Here is a 16,313-nt window from a genome sequence, read left to right on the forward strand (position 1 = left end):
AAAACATTTTCTTTTGCTTTAAATTTATTATTGATGGTTAGCTGTGGATCTTTATGCATATGCCTTTCAGAGTAGAGGTCTGGGTCCTGAGTTAGCTACAGTGCCAGATCAAGTGCACTTAGATGTGGTGGGCATTACAGTTAACAAGAGCCACACTTTGGTTAATGTCTTATTAATGGAGCCTGATAGGTGGATTTTTGATAATCCCTTAACCAGTTGATAAGAGTTCAGTTCCTCGTGTCATTTGAGGACATTTACAGCTAAAGAAAAAAATTGTGAGTGCTCTCTGGCAGATAAACTAGGGTCTGCCTCTGTGTTAAACCAGTGCTGGTCAGTCTCAACATTGCACATCTACAGACAGAAAAAGTGCTTTATTCAACTTAAAATGCTTATAAGCTAAAATGAAAACTCAAGGTTTTTCTGTTTTCCAAAAAAAAAGTTTTATTTCTAATTTACCTGAAAAATTTTCCAATGAACAATATTCTCATGAAATAAACAAGTATACACAAGATTTCATGTTTCTGAAAAAGTAAGCAGATGTGCAACAATTTAAACAGTTTGGTGGCATCAAGTATCATTTAAAAAATTAAACTTACTTTGTACACTTTCTTTGGTTTGGGGGAAAAAAATTATTCTTACCTGCATGTACACAGTTCTTCCCAAGTGTTGTCAGACCTTTACTGCTAAACAGCAGCTCTAATATGCTCCTCCAACATAAATCTGATATCATCAAAATAGGTTCATTGCGGACCTGTCGTTAAGAAGTGCATGAGTTTTAGCAAAGTATATCTACTTGCGTTGTCACATGAGAGAGACATTTGGTTGAGGCAACAACTTTGGTGAGTAGTATTTACAGTAAAAATAACAGCGATCCTTTGCTACTCTTTATAAGCAGCTTAATACCAAGTTTTTTCAAGCTTGGATAAACTTCTGAAAGCTAAGATATTTGAAGGCAACACCTGTATTCAAGTTTCTTGTTGTACCTATAAAATTTTTCCAGCGTGAAACTGATGCCCACTTATGGAGACAGGGTTAAACATTTTACCAAAAAGAACAAAATGTTCATTAAATATCAATTTGCTAATCCATTAAGCTACTATGTAGTTTGTAGCTCATTGTGGGAGACTGATAGCACAACACTGTTTCACACCTCTGTTGGATGGTTGTCACCAAGCAACTAAAAGTCTAATCCTCATTTTAATAGTCATTCATTTTTCTTGGCTGGAAGTCGTGAATGGGTCAAAAACACTGGAAGCAGGGCTAGTGCTGTCAGGGCCACTGCCACTAACGGTCGGTAAAACAACCAACCCACTCCAATGACGAGAAGAGACAGTGAGCTGGAGACGCATAGAGCGAAGATCTTCAGGCCAACAGACACAAGCTCTCCGAGGATAGGAATCCAGTCCACTGCAGGCACAGGACAGACAAGAGACATGAGTAGCAGATACAGAGGAAGAGGAAATTCACATAATGATGTGGCTGTACAGCAACAGTGGGTGCTCATTTACCCAGCGTGTGGATTATGCGCGTGGTCATCTGTATACTAAGGAACATCAGCAACCAGCCTGCAGCCCTAAGTCCCCATGTCTTCATGCTGTTGTACTGGTGTTCCCTCGCAAACACCTCCTGCAGATAACAAAACTGCATCAATTACCAAATGTAAGCCACACAGAAAATGTACTTTTACTAGACATTACAAACCAGTCTTTAATAGATAAAGTTGAAAAACTAACTGTATTTAATGAAATTTATACTGGCCTCTGCAGAGAGCTCCTCCAGATAGAGGATCTCCAGGAAGTCTCCTGACTTGGTTTTAAAGGGCATCAGTTGCTCGTCTCTTTGCATGGCAACAATACTGACCTGATGAAAGAAACAGCTTCTGCATTTACCAGCATCTCAAGCTCAAACCAGACACCCACCCCAGGAAATAACTTTTTAAATGTTCTTAAAAATCAATTAAATAATTTAAAATTGAATGAATAGGAAACTTTTTTTTAATTAAATCACTTGTTTTTTAAGATGTTTCCGAGTTCAAGTTGTGTGAAAATAAGGATATGCCATGTTCTCTTATCTGATGGTAACTTGAACATTTTGAGTTTTTAGACTTTGCTGATCAAACGATGTAACTACAAGATGGAGTTGAAGGCATCTTTTTACATGAAAGCCACTGATATTAATTTTAGACAAACAAATCTCTTTGTCTATAAAAAGTCATAAAATAATCATAGCAAGTTTCCAAATATCAAAGAGAAATCTTAAATACCAATTTCTATGCAACAGTCAAAGATATTGAATTTATAATTAAGTATAATATCAAAACACAAAATTAGCTCAGTTGAGGACTTGAAAACACTGAAGGTACGATAATAAAAACTTCACGATCCTTTTATTTTATTACACAAAATTATTGTTGGAACAAGCAACTTTGGTACTAATTTAGAGTGAGCTTCCCTCTGAAGTTATAAATGGATTTATATGACTAATACAATGCGTCTTACTAAATAAAGAGTACAGAGTATTCCCTGAACTTGACAGCGTGCTGCAAGCCTGGTACTGACTGATTTGGTGTATACAAACACAGATCATCTGGAGAACCTACGGTTTGAGGCGGGCCAAGGTGAGAATTCTCACCACTCAGTCCAGCGAAGGAGAATCTCACACGCACATCTCCAACCTCAGGATAGAAAAACACAGAAAACAAACAAAAAAAAAACCTCAAGACCCAAAAGGAACTACTAATAATATATACATATATATAACAAGTTAAACTCTCGATTCTCACCTCTGGCCTGCGTGGGTATTGAGTGTGATAGAAATAATCGTCATCAATGGACAGAAAGGGGTCCAGGTTAAAGACTGGGAAATCCCTCAAACTCAGTGTCTGGAAGTTGCTGATCTGCTCCACCAGGCCTACAGATGAGCAAGAAAACTAACTGATGGAATATGACTCAAATCTAAAGGCAGTTACATACTCTGCGAGAAGTGACGCTTTTTCTTGTTCTCAAGGCCACAAGAGCAAAATGACGTCATTTTGCTCTCGCATACGTGATTGGGGACAGCTTGCGGCGTGTTCTCGACACATCCGCCGAGCAGAATTTTCTTATTTTGGTATTGTGAGATTGTACGATTGGTTGGACATTTAAAGTTGGAGTAGTTAATGTGGAAAAGAATGAAGAGCAAAGTTGCAGCTTCTGCATTTCCCCTGATGCGAGGTTGAACAGACAGTTTGATGAACAGCTGATTGAGGTGGTGAGAAAGTATGTAAATGTATACCAACACGTGGGATATTATGCAAAATTCACTTTCTAAAAGGTTTTCTAACAGTCATATGTGTCCTCAGCCTTTGTATGACGTTTTTCTTGTTTATGCAGCCTCGAGAACAATAGCAAAGATTAAGTAACAAGCTTAAATGTATTATTTTTGTGTTTTTGTGTGAATAAATACCTTTCGACAAAATAAAAGGCCCAACTCGGACTTCAGGCGCCACCACTGTCACACTTTCGACTGCCATGGCACTGAGATAAAAATATGTTGTTCAAATAAAAAACGACATCACACACACACACAAAAAAAAACCAAATATCATAAATTACTTACTACCTTGGATTCTGGTGACCAATTTCCTTATCAAAATGACGACTATTGATCAATTCAGATTTCCACTCGGTGTCTACAGAAGAGTCACACAGCTTCAGATCAGAGGGCAGAGCCAACCAGATATATAGCTTCAACCAGAATAAAGACTGCAGGTCTCAATAGAAAACAACAGTAAAAACTCACTGTAGGTGTATGTCGTTTCAGTTTTGGTTTCACCATTCTCTTGGTAGTCCCTGAAGTGATTTACAAAGTCAAAAAACGGTTTTATACGTGTTCATACCCTGAGAGCTGACATACAGACTAACCACACACACACACACATACACTCACCTGCTTTCACTGTACTCCACCCACTGATACATCTCCACCTCTCTCCTCAGCTTCACTGCCTGCACCACCACTCTGTAGTTGGGGTCATGCAGGGGCTATACAGACAGATGCACATGAATATACCACTGAGTTAAATACCTGTTAAGTGCATTAGTTATGTGATTTAAACTAATACAGCACTTAAAGTGACAGAAGTATTCACAGAGAATTTACAAAACAAATGTTTTTTCAAAGTATAAGAAACAAATATAAAAAAAGTCATTAGTTCCCAACATGATTTTTAATCTCCCTTTTACTAATGCATCCACTTCTGGAGTCTGCAGTTTATGAAGCCTTGCAATAGACAAGTGGCGCCACCAGCTGTTTACTTTAATAAACCAATACCCACACAACAGAAACACATTTATAACACATAACATTTTCTACAAACACACACACACACACACACACACACACACACACACAATAATTATATATATATATATATATATATATATATATATATATATATATATATATATATATATATATATATATATATATATATATATATATATATATATATATATATATATATATACACACACACACACACACATATACACACATTCCCAGATTTTTAATATATTAAAATGTGCCTCATTGTACCTTTGGGTGCAAAATTCCGGTCTATTCAATAAACCTAAACCTTTTCAAAAACAAGTGTGGCTTTTTTTCCACCTATAAAGCATCATAAAACTATCAGCAACAACATGAAAACCATCTCAGGGGTATTCCATGAAAATCTCTCAAGAAAGAGAGACTAACCTGAAAAAGTCAGACTCAAACTAGCGGCATCCCTTACTTAATACGCAAGTCATTCCACGAATGCAGCTCAACCTCATTTAATCCAGAGACTGATTAAATACAGACTTTCTTAGTCTCCCTCAGTGCACAAACCAGGGATATCCAACAAGCCCAAATGAATGGATGAACCAAAAGTAGATACAATGAATGACACAAAAGGCTAAATCAGCCATTCTTCTCACCAGCCAATAAAACACACTTTTCACAAAAAACAGGCAAAGCTGCAGCCATTAACCAAACTAGGAAGGTGGTAAGGCTGAAAAATGCTGACACCAAATGTGTTGGGTGTGTAAGTGATGGATGCTAAGCTATTTCACTCTGGAATTGAGGTGGAGTAGAGGTGGCCTAGTCGTTAGAGAGACGTATTAGTCTGGAGGACTCAGGTACAAATCATAAGGTCCACAACAAAGGAACTGCTGCAAAATATAAAATAAAAACGTGATTCACTGAATAACATTAACTTCATACATTATTCCATGGTCTAGTTCTAATGTTCACCTTCCCATTGTAAGGTTTTTACTCTTTTGTGCTATAGTCACTCTTCGGTGGGATCTAATTACACAAGTTTACTTTTGCTTCCTAAGTTTAATCACTGAGCTTTAACATGTACTAACTGTCATTCTTGGAAACACTTTAGATATTCACCATTAACCACTGCACACAAGGAGCTCCACACAAAATCTGCTGTTTTGGAGAGATCCAGTTATTCCAGTATGACAAGTTAGTTTTTTCCTTCTTCCAAAAATATAACTTTCAAAAACTGACCATTCAGTCTCTGTCTAGTATAACCTACCCTTCGATAGGTGCCATAGTATGAATGATGAATGCTATTCACTCAAGTTAAAACTCCACAGTGGTTTTAAGGTAGCTGAATGGTGTATGTGGAGTACGCTAATCCCCGCTAATAAATGATAATGAAATCACGCCCAGCATGTGAATAAAGGGAGGTGTTTGACTGAATAGTGTTCTAAATGGCATGGAACACAGCCTACCTGCAAAGTATGCAGCCGTGCTGACAGATGAACTAAATGGTTGTTGTTCTGCAGTTCGAGGCTGGAATAAGGTCCTAACAATACAACCTGAGAGAGGCCTTCATCCAGGGAGGATGCTGTTTGCAGAGCTCGCCCCTGAAAAGAGAAACATTTACCGAAACAACCCCTTCTTAATTGGATAAATACTGATTTGAAAAGGACGTGCTCAACATGTATTGCAGCCTGGACATAAGATGCAACTCCACGAGTTACTGTTTCTCACCTCATTGGTAAACAGAACATAAATTGAGAGGAAAAACAGTCCTATGCCGACAACGGTTCCTCCTGCAGTTTCACCTAATCGCTCCAGGAATCCAGGGTTGGACTTAACAGACACTCGTTTGTGTTGGTCTGGGTCTATACCTGCAAACTAAAACAACAGCTGAATGGCCACATTATCCATAACTAACATAACTTCTGTAGTCTAAATAAATGAATTATATATTTGCTCCACTAATACAAGTGACAACTATAGCCCCTTGCAGATAGAATGTGTCATGACAGCTGTAGTCAATTTATTAATGACAACTAGTTGTGACCTTCATCATTTAAAATATCATAAAGAGGAAGAGTAGCAATTAAATGCAGTTTAAGGAAATTTACTTATTTTGCCACCAAAACACTGAATGGCTGAATCAAACTGCATGGGCAAATGAAAACTTTAATGATACCTTTTCCTTCTTATTATTATATGTTGTAACAGAATATTGCAAATATGAAAAGAAAGAATAGGTTTTAACTAAACTAAATATAACTAGAAGTGGTCAACAACTGTGTCAAAGGCCACAAAAGGGCGCGAACCGACGAACCTTTTGCACTTCCTAATTGTCATGCCTCACCGAAGAGAGACATCAGTAAATTGCAACTTCCTGCCACATTAACACATCAGCACAATAAGTATCGCAATACTGCTAATATATAATAATGTCATTGACCTGCGATGGACAGACTTTACACTCAGGCAAAGAGGAGGAAAGTAATAAAACCCAGTTAAGTTACTTGCTAAATACAAACAAAAGGTGATGTTAGTGCTAACATTGCCTTACGTAATACAGTTAAGAACATTAGTTTGTCACGTAAAGCCTAAGCATTGCAACTAAGTCCACTTACTGTCTGTCCTGAAGACATTTCTCTGACTTGCTCAATTCAACAGTCACGAAGATGCTAGCAAACTGGCATACAAGCTGCTACTCGTTAGGGTTCGATTTCTCTTTAACTGGGAGTGTGCCGAAACACGCCCAGAGCAGGCGGAGTCTAAGAGACATGTTACATTTCTTGTAGCACCGAGCTAACTGAGTGCCAAGGTGAATATTACGAGCGCTACCTTAGAGACGGCCTATCCTTAACCGACTCTCAGGGAACCATGGGTAAAACCTTTTTTAGGCCAGTGAAAACAGAACATTTTGAGGTCCTGAACATAGGCTATACCTATATGTAAGCAAATAGCCCATTTAGAGATACAAATAGAATAGAATAGAATAGAATAGAATAGAATAGAATTAGATAAACAAAATGATCAGTACTCCTGAAACAGTCCTAGGCATTTAAAAGACTAAATAAAAGACATCCACATGGTTTAAAAAACTAAGAGACTTGTGAAAAGACAATGTTGAAAATAAGATTCACACAGGATAAATAAGGTAAAATTATGCTCACAAACAGAGAATAAAAACAATGCATACAGCTGAAGGGAAATTATTTACATCAGCTGCTTTGGTTAATAAGCCTAATGGCCCAGGAGTAAAAACTGTTTACTGTAACCCTAACCCTGTCTCCTACCAGAGCACAGCAGAGAAATAGTTTGTAGCCAAGGTGTGAAGTATTTTAGCATATTTCTTGCTCTGCTGAAACACCTTGTGGCAGAGCTGTCCTTCAAGAGGACTGAGTGCAGCCAATTACATTTTCTGCAGTCTTAATTACCCTCTCAAAAGCTTTATTATCAGCTACAGAGCATGCTGCTCACCACACAGGGTTACAGTAGATCAGAACACTCTCTCCACCATTGATATGTAGAAGGAAACCTGAAGCTGTTCAGACTGTCTCTCTGTCACACTCTGAGAACGTGCAGCCTCTGCTGGGCCTTCTTTACCACCTTCTTTACCAAGGTGTTTGAGGTCCAAGAGAGGTACTCTAAAAATCTGCAATCCCAATGAATTTGAATGTGGACACCATCATTATAAGAAAAATTTTTTATCAATACCTTCATTTGCATACAAGTTTAATGGCCTACTTGTGTCCTACATTAAGTGATATATTTTATTTAACGCTACCATATGCTTGACTTCACTATGCTAAGTTGACAGCACACACACTGAGGTCCCAGACGGGGTAAAATTAAAGTGTGATTAGATGTGTTGATCATTTCTCAGAAGCACAGTCCTTAAAAATTAAACCTTGTGGTAAAGGTGACTAATTAGGCTTTCCATGAATCTATATCACACCAGTTGGTATTATCAAATGTGAGAAATAATCAACCAAAAAAAAATTTCCTTACTTTTTGTGCTCCATTCAGTTGTTTACTTTTTGAAATTCTCATGTGGTTTCATTTCAATAAATAATTTTTTGGCAAAAAAAAAAAAAAAAAAAAAAAAAAAAACATAATTTACAAAAAAGAAAAGGAGTTTTTAAAAAAAAAAAAATTACTCCCCTTTTACACAGGGGAGTAAATACTGAATTCCTTGACCAGCTCAAATTTTAGAAAACTATTTGTTATGTTATTGTCAATTTTTAGCATCCTTAATTACAGTTGACATAAAGTGCATTTGATCTTTTTCAAGACATTTGAATGTGATATTTACATGAATGGAGTATTGTAATATTCATTTATTACAGTATCACATAGAGGCCATCTTTATTTATATGACAAATTGCAGTGATCGTTTATAGTCAGCCTGTCTCTCTCTCAGTGTGAACACACATTTACACACACACACACACACACACACACATACACACACACACACACTCATAATGCAAAGATGTGCCAGTCTTAAGAGGATTATAGCAAAGGGGAACACATAGCAATTACTGTCACCTATCATCACACTTGTTAAGACACACACACACACACACACAAATGCTCGCGTGAACACACTGCAACAAGCTACATTCAACGAAAACACTGGGACCCAGTGATCAGTGAGCAATAAGTGAAGACAGTCAGGATGCAGGAGTATGATATCATAATACTTGGAACTGGACTTAAGGTAAGAAAATCTGTGTTTATAATAAAATAATCAGCTTATATGGGTGTAAATTCACCCAGACAACCACAATAGCAGGGAGCTATATGGGTTGTTTAAAGGTTTCAGAGATTAAGTTTCATCAAACGAGTTAACCGTGGTTTGTAATGTGGTCTTCAGGGCAGAATAAGATCTTTATTCATACTGAAATAAATATAAAATACAACCACTAAACACAATCTCACCACTTCATCTATGCTAAGACCCACTCATCAAAAGAAGAAATTAACTTAACCCACGGTACTAAACACGTTTTTTAATATTTCTTTGATCTTTACTTGACCAAAACTACATGAAATGACTAAGAATTGTATTTTAAAATAGGACAAAAGAAGACAGTGCTGGAAAAGGTTCTGTTTTTCAGAGTTACTATCATCCATATGATTACAAAGAAAAGTAAGACATCTTTTTTGTTCTGGTAAACACTATAACATTAATATTTAAATATGAACTGTATTCCATTCAAATGTCTTGAGATACAATAATCTGCTGATCCACTGAGTGCCTGCTGGTTGTCAAAGGGGATTTATAACAATGACATCATTACTCTGGTTCTGATCTGCTTTGCGAAATGATAACTGCTGATTCTGACAACATTTGACTCACTAATCACACCTTTTCCTGGTCCCTTCAGGAATGTGTCCTCTCTGGTTTAATGTCTCTAAATGGGAAAAAGGTTCTTCACATTGACAAGAATCCTTATAATGGAGGAGAAAGTGCATCTATTTCTCCCCTTGAAGAGGTGTGTGTAAAAACCAACAAAATATCAGAGATGCATAAATGTTTTCTTGAAACAGATTGCTGCATTAATATAGGATGTTTGTTCTATATTTAGCTGTACAAGAAGTTTAAAGTTACTGGTCCTCCCAAATCGATGGGCCGTGGAAAAGAGTGGAATGTTGATCTGGTCCCCAAGTTTTTTCTTGCCACTGGTAAGAGTCCAGTGCAGTTAATTTGATGGTTATCTGTTTAGTGTATGTATTTTAGTGTTAATGATTTGTTTTGTGTTTGCATCAGGCGAGTTGGTTAAAATCTTGGTACACACTGAGGTTACTCGCTATCTGGATTTCAAAGTTGTTGAAGGCAGCTATGTGTACAAAGCAGGCAAAGTGCACAAAGTCCCTGCAACAGAGGAAGATGCCCAGTCTTCAGGTGAAAAGTGAAGTCATAGCAATTTTAAATATAGATTTCCAGGCACATTTATAATTTAGGATGTTAAAAATATATTTGTCTTCAGATCTGATGGGCATGTTTGACAAGAGGAGGTTTAAGAAGCTGCTACACTTCGCTGTGAATTTTGATGTGAGGAACCCTCGCACCCACCAGGATGTGGATCCTCACAAGACAACCACACGGGAGATGTTCAGTCGTTTTGACCTGGGACAAGACGTCATGGAGTTCACAGGTCATGCCATAGCCTTACACAGCAGTGAGAGGTCAGTTACAGAGCTTAAGTAACCCAGACAAGGCTGAATGAAATTATTACAAGTGATGGAGTTTTCTCCCCTTTGTCTTTGCAGCTACTTGGACCACCCGTGTGTGGACACTATCAACAGGATCAGGCTGTACTCCGAGTCTTTGTCCCGCCACAACACCAGTCCTTACTTATACCCCCTGTATGGGCTTGGGGAGCTACCACAGGGATTTGCCAGGTGACAATTATACAAATTCTAAATTGGTAATGTACGGAAGATTTGTTTCATGTAAATGAACAGAAAAACTCAGATTTCTCCTTGACTGACTTTACAGTTTCACTTCTCACTCAATGCAGTAAAATCACCATCCAGCCTAAAAAGTAGTTGTGATGTTACAACTTCTTTAAAAAAGTGTTTGCATGGAAACAATTACAGATTCATCACGAGGCTCAGAGGTGCACAACACAACAGTGGACAAAGCACAAGAGCTTTTCATAAAACACAATTAATACAACATTAAAACAAATCAGAGCAGGGCAACAACTGGACATTTAACACCACACAACAACAAAAGAGAGAATGCAAATGTTATTAAAGCACAAGACATCGGAAACACAAAACAAAAAGAAAAAAACTCGTAAAGAACTGTCGCTTGTTTTCTGAAACTTATTTTCTGGGGAAGAGAAAGTATTTGTAGTTTTGTTTATGTCTGTTTTGTTCTGTTTTTGTGTTTTTCATAATGATGCTCTTGATGTGTTTTCTGTTTTTATTTCTTTTCTGAATTTAAGATGTTTCCTAAAGTACAGTAAGCGTGCTCCTTTGTGTTTCAGACTGAGTGCAGAGTACGGAGGAACCTTCCTGCTGAAAAGAGCTGTAGACGAGATTGTGATGGACAATGGCAAAGTGATGGCTGTCAAATCCGAGGGAAAGGTGGAGGCGACGCACAACAATGTTTTGGTTGAAATATCAAATGAACCATTGGACACTCAGTGTACTTTTCTCTCCCATTTTCACAGGTGTTCCACTGTAAACAGTTGATTTGTGATCCCAGTTATGTTCCCAACCGAGTCAGGAAAGTGGGACGTGTCATAAGAGTGATCTGTCTGTTAAATCATCCAGTTAAAAACACCCATGAGGCCAACTCCTGTCAGATCATCATCCCTCAAACAGAGCTCAGCAGGAAGTCAGGTATACTTTCTATCCAAACATGACAATCAGATTATTTCATGTTTGCTTGCATGTCACCCTGTATAACATGATCATCTCTGTTTTGTTCATACAGACATATACATATCTGTCCTGTCATACAGCCACGGTCTGGCCTCAGATGGGATGTACATCGCCACAGTGAGCACAAATGTAGAGACAAACAACCCGGAGAAAGAGGTGCAGCCAGGACTGGAGCTTCTTGAACCCATCATGCAGAAGTTAGTGACACTTTCAAGTCTTGAATTGCATTATTTGTTTGGCTTAAATTAACTGATGTGATCTCCTGTTAACACTCTCAAACACTTTGATTCCAGGTTTGTGTTTGTCAGCCATGTCCTGGTTCCAAATGAGGATGGGAAAAAGAGTCAGGTAAAGAAGAAATTCCCCAGTGAGAGAGAAAAAAGGGGGGATGAAGTGTGGCAAGTGTAACATTGGTGATTTTGTCCATATCCTTTCTGATTAGATATTTGTGTCCCGCTCATATGACGCAACAAATCACTTTGGGTCTGAGTGTGAGGACATCAAAGACATGTACCGCCGGATCACAGGAGCAGAGCTCTGCTTCGGGACATCGCGACACCAGTCCAGCAACTCCGAGGATGACTGAGAAACACCTTTGACATCTGGACCACATGATTAAACACACATGACTACACACAGCTGTACAAGAGGGTGTTATGTAGCATGTAGAATGAAATGTGTGCTAATTTCCTTGTTTCACTAAAATTTCTCCTTTTTGTGAAAGTCTGCAAAATACAAAGTTGCTGAGTAATTGTTTGGAAAACCCCCTGATGTTGTGTATTCTGTATTTCTTTCTTGTACACCTGCAATGTTTTGTTATGAGGCAGTTTACCAGTAAATCAGCAAGGTCATTTTGCTGCATAGCTCTTAGGTTTTAATGTTTATACTTTAGTTTAAAAAAAAATCTTTTGTGGAAAATCAGTGCTCTCAGATTTAAATGAAAAACAAATAATGCAACTGTGGCATACTGTCTGAAACTAAAATAAAGGATTTGATTGTTATTTTATGAAAATATTAATTCAACATGACACAACTTAACTGAAGCTATTTGGGTGCATTTTTGAGCTACAGCAGGTGAGAGTAAACAAGCTGCGGCTGAATGATGAGGGTTAAAATACTCAGACTGATTCTGGATATGTTGCAGAGAGGCAGATGACTAGAGATGAATCACAGTGATGTGTGGAGGATTTGTGGATTTTTTGTCTATGGGGCTTATGTGTGAGAAGGACAAAGCCACTGAATTATGTCATATGCTGCACAGACAGCGCTGCTGGTGGAGGACGTCGGACAGACGTACTGAGTAAAGAGGCTTATCCAGATGAAGGGCAGTCGCCTCCTGGAACATATGTACACATAAATCTTTATTTTACATATTGCCACACAGATCAGCTTTTGCAAATTACAGTATGTTAAGATGCTTTTGTGGTTGGGTTGAAACAACAAATGCATCACACTTTAAGTTAAAGCATTCTCCACATATACATACAAATATACATATATATCCTTATGTGTGTGTGTGTGTGTGTGTATATATATATATATATATCACACTGAAATACATATATATGTATTTAGGTTTTAGATTTCATTGCCAACATGGTGACAGAGCTGTCCAACATACTCGTGTACATCCAAATGCTGTGAGTATTACACTAGTGAGCAGAAATGTGGCTCATGGCTCACCAGAGTGTACCTCAGGTCTCTGAGTTGTGGTTGCTGCTTTAAACAAACTTCATTCAACAATAACTAACTGAATGCCAGAGCTGGATATAATGTTTTTGTTTCTCTGTGAGCTTTCTGCAGAAATTGAATGGCCATTTCACTTGTAAGTGAACCTTTGTCTTCAGTTACCACTCCATTTTCTAGCCGGCATTCCAACACTTAGTCCTTTTTAACTTCTAGGGCTGTGCTGGGAGAAGGAGGAATCAGACCAGCGGCAACCAATCTTCGCTCACTTGTCAGCAAGTTGAAGGTTGCACATGCATTTGGCTGCAAAAGAAAGAGTAAAATTACGACAGCTTAGTTTACTTTAACTGTTGTCTTTATAAAGTGTGCTATGCTTTTATTAATCATGTTTTATGGTGCTGAGACACTTTGCATACTTTACCGTGTCCTGCACCTCCACAGCAATGCCTTTACGCCTCAGCAGTGCAAGGACTGAGGGGTCGATTCGCTCGAGCTTTAAGCCTGTGCCCAGCACAAGAATCTCTTCATGAACCAGGAAGAAAAGACAAGAGACAAAAACAAACTTCAGGACAAATGTATTTATGTGAAATATGCTCTGGCTACAAAATTTTGCCACTTTAAGAATCACACTGATTTGAATCATATTCTCTGCATCTTCACAAGAGCTTAACCCAACTGAATTCCTTTGGGAGGTTTTAGACCAGCAGCAACCTTGGGTGGGATTTGTGGACAATGCTGAGACGCAATGAAAATGCAGATTTTGCAAACCCTTGATGGATTAAGAGCTTACAATATGTTCACAGGCTTTGATGATTTAAAAAAAATCTCTCTATATATAAATATATATTTTTTTTCATGCCATAAAAAGCTGCAGCATTACTGTTTACCCTCTGGTTGAAGTGTTCTGTTGTAGTTGCTGTCTTTTTATGACCCACCACATGAAGGGTACGCTCAGCTCTAACTGGTCACAATCACAGAATGATGGACAGCTGGTGATTATTTGTTTGAAACTTTGCCAACATACACTTCAGCATCTAACTGTATAATGGCAGGACAAGGCCATTATGGCTTAAGGACCGACAACACAAAATAAGACACACCATCGAATGAAACTCCTTTTGTTAATATTTATAGGAGAATGACAAAGGAACTCTAAACATCAAACACACGCTCATCCACACACAGGCAGGAAATGGTCTGGAATATTTACTGCTTTATTTTCACGTTGCATTGTCTGCTGTTTTTTTTTTTTTTTATTACCTATTGTTGGTTCAACCATGTGGAAGAGTGAAACACTCTCTTCTGTGATGTCTTTATATGTGCCAACCTGCAGAAACACATTTCAAACAAGTCATTATTTAAACAACAGTACTGTGGGAATAATTTGGATTTTGATCTTACGTTCCACTGCAGAATAGCAGGAAGCAACACAGCACAGGGCCCAAACACCCGGTTGCCATCGATGTTGAATCCTGATGAACTGTAGCTGTGGATCAAGATCCCACTCTCTGGTTCGTTCTTCATTATAGACACCTTGGTACGTTGGTACAACTCATCATCTCCGGGTTCTAATCTATGAGCACGAGACAGAAATGGACTGGAACAAAAGATAGGAAAACTCAATTAGAATATACCATATAATATCATACCAACCAGTTTCTGTTCTTTAGTGTAAGTAAACATTAACCTGGCCACATATACACTTTCACACTGCACTTTTTAAACTAAACAATTTATTTCAGTCTGTGTAGTATTTTATTCTCCATCATACACACTCACTTGCCAGTGACAACAATGCTGACAATAACATGCAGTCTTGGAAAGCCAGGGATCAAATCACTAACCTTCTGATTAGTAGACAACTGCTCTACCTTCTGACCTGCAGTCATCCAGTGATGCTGATAATGTTATTACAAATATTTATTGTGTTTCTGTGGGGATGTAAAATTATACTTTTTTTTAGCTATGTCATAAAACATTGAAGTAAACTTGGAGGCTGACTGTTCAAAATTAAGCAAACAAAACTACAACCTGACCCCAAGTAAACTTCAGTCAACTAAAGTAAACTTATTCTGTCCATAACAACCTCAATAGTTTGATTTTAAAGCTCTGAGCTCAGAGTGCTGTTAAATAAACAATCTTCACCCAAGACATGGAGACATGCAACGAAATAAAACAGAATGAAGCATTATGCATAAGAGTGTCTGACAATGTAATTAAGAAATATTTCCATACTCTTACTATGTGTACAGAAGCTACGACAAATGAGAACTGCAAATTGTTTAAGAGTGAGGGACCACCAGGTAGCACAGGATCAGTAACCCATGACAAATGTACACAAGCCAACATACAACCATAAACTCAGTTTGTTTATCCAGTATCTAAACTTCCACATTACCTGATTTAAAACTACGTAAAGAGCTAACAATACTTTATTTTTAAATTTAGAAAAAAAATCTGATTATTTAGTATTTATTTTTGCTTTATTTGCTATATTAATCTCTTTAGTGTGGTGTATGTCAAATATCAATCCCATTAGACACAATAATGCCTTTTCGGCAACTACTTTGTAAAGTGACGCAAAACATCCTTGAAATTAAGCTAATCTCTGAAACAAACTTCTGTGACAAATGCAATATTTTCACAACTACATTTAAATGTCATCGAATCTTACAGATGAAGATGGGAGAAAAACAAATATAGGACAGTTGTTTATGTTACGCCTCTTCTTTATTAGATTTAAATTAACAACAATAATTTGTAACAACATCATGATACCTGGAAAATGCGGGGGCTGCTCGGGAAGAGAATAGTATCCTTCGTGTTGATCTCTGAAGGAGGAATCTGGCGCAAACCGTGTTGACCATGTTGACGGAGTTCGCCGGTGACAAGCAGGGGGAATGTATTCTCTGTAACACCATTAACTCGTTTCCGGT

The 16,313-nt window shown here is 37.8% G+C and overlaps 3 protein-coding genes across 3 annotated transcripts; 1 reads left to right on the forward strand and 2 right to left on the reverse strand.

Annotated features, from left to right (window-relative positions):
• Positions 1 to 430: 430 nt before the first annotated feature.
• Positions 431 to 7,032, reverse strand: LOC121637134 (transmembrane protein 43). Its single transcript, XM_041981088.1, has 12 exons — positions 6,915 to 7,032; positions 6,028 to 6,174; positions 5,766 to 5,900; positions 3,928 to 4,022; positions 3,781 to 3,830; positions 3,601 to 3,670; positions 3,445 to 3,515; positions 2,783 to 2,910; positions 2,600 to 2,674; positions 1,759 to 1,860; positions 1,509 to 1,626; positions 431 to 1,407 (listed from the first exon to the last, which is right to left on the reverse strand). The coding sequence occupies exons 1-12, from the start codon at positions 6,930 to 6,932 to the stop codon at positions 1,205 to 1,207; spliced, it is 1,212 nt and encodes a 403-aa protein (XP_041837022.1). The 5' UTR covers positions 6,933 to 7,032; the 3' UTR covers positions 431 to 1,204.
• Positions 6,192 to 12,647, forward strand: zgc:112334 (uncharacterized protein LOC619199 homolog). Its single transcript, XM_041981087.1, has 11 exons — positions 6,192 to 6,697; positions 9,681 to 9,788; positions 9,882 to 9,978; positions 10,064 to 10,198; positions 10,284 to 10,482; positions 10,567 to 10,698; positions 11,292 to 11,391; positions 11,478 to 11,649; positions 11,744 to 11,888; positions 11,985 to 12,039; positions 12,134 to 12,647. Exons 2-11 carry the CDS (start codon positions 9,702 to 9,704, stop codon positions 12,275 to 12,277), a joined length of 1,266 nt encoding a protein of 421 aa, XP_041837021.1. The 5' UTR covers positions 6,192 to 6,697; positions 9,681 to 9,701; the 3' UTR covers positions 12,278 to 12,647.
• Positions 12,648 to 13,023: 376 nt separating this feature from the next.
• ndufaf3 (NADH:ubiquinone oxidoreductase complex assembly factor) lies at positions 13,024 to 16,308 on the reverse strand. The gene is made up of 5 exons (XM_041980983.1): positions 16,156 to 16,308; positions 14,779 to 14,974; positions 14,638 to 14,704; positions 13,799 to 13,899; positions 13,024 to 13,680 (listed from the first exon to the last, which is right to left on the reverse strand). The coding sequence occupies exons 1-5, from the start codon at positions 16,296 to 16,298 to the stop codon at positions 13,573 to 13,575; spliced, it is 615 nt and encodes a 204-aa protein (XP_041836917.1). The 5' UTR covers positions 16,299 to 16,308; the 3' UTR covers positions 13,024 to 13,572.
• Between the last annotated feature and the right edge of the window lie 5 nt (positions 16,309 to 16,313).

Source organism: Melanotaenia boesemani, chromosome 3, assembly GCF_017639745.1.
Source record: "Melanotaenia boesemani isolate fMelBoe1 chromosome 3, fMelBoe1.pri, whole genome shotgun sequence".
Classification (NCBI taxonomy): Eukaryota; Metazoa; Chordata; class Actinopteri; order Atheriniformes; family Melanotaeniidae; genus Melanotaenia; species Melanotaenia boesemani.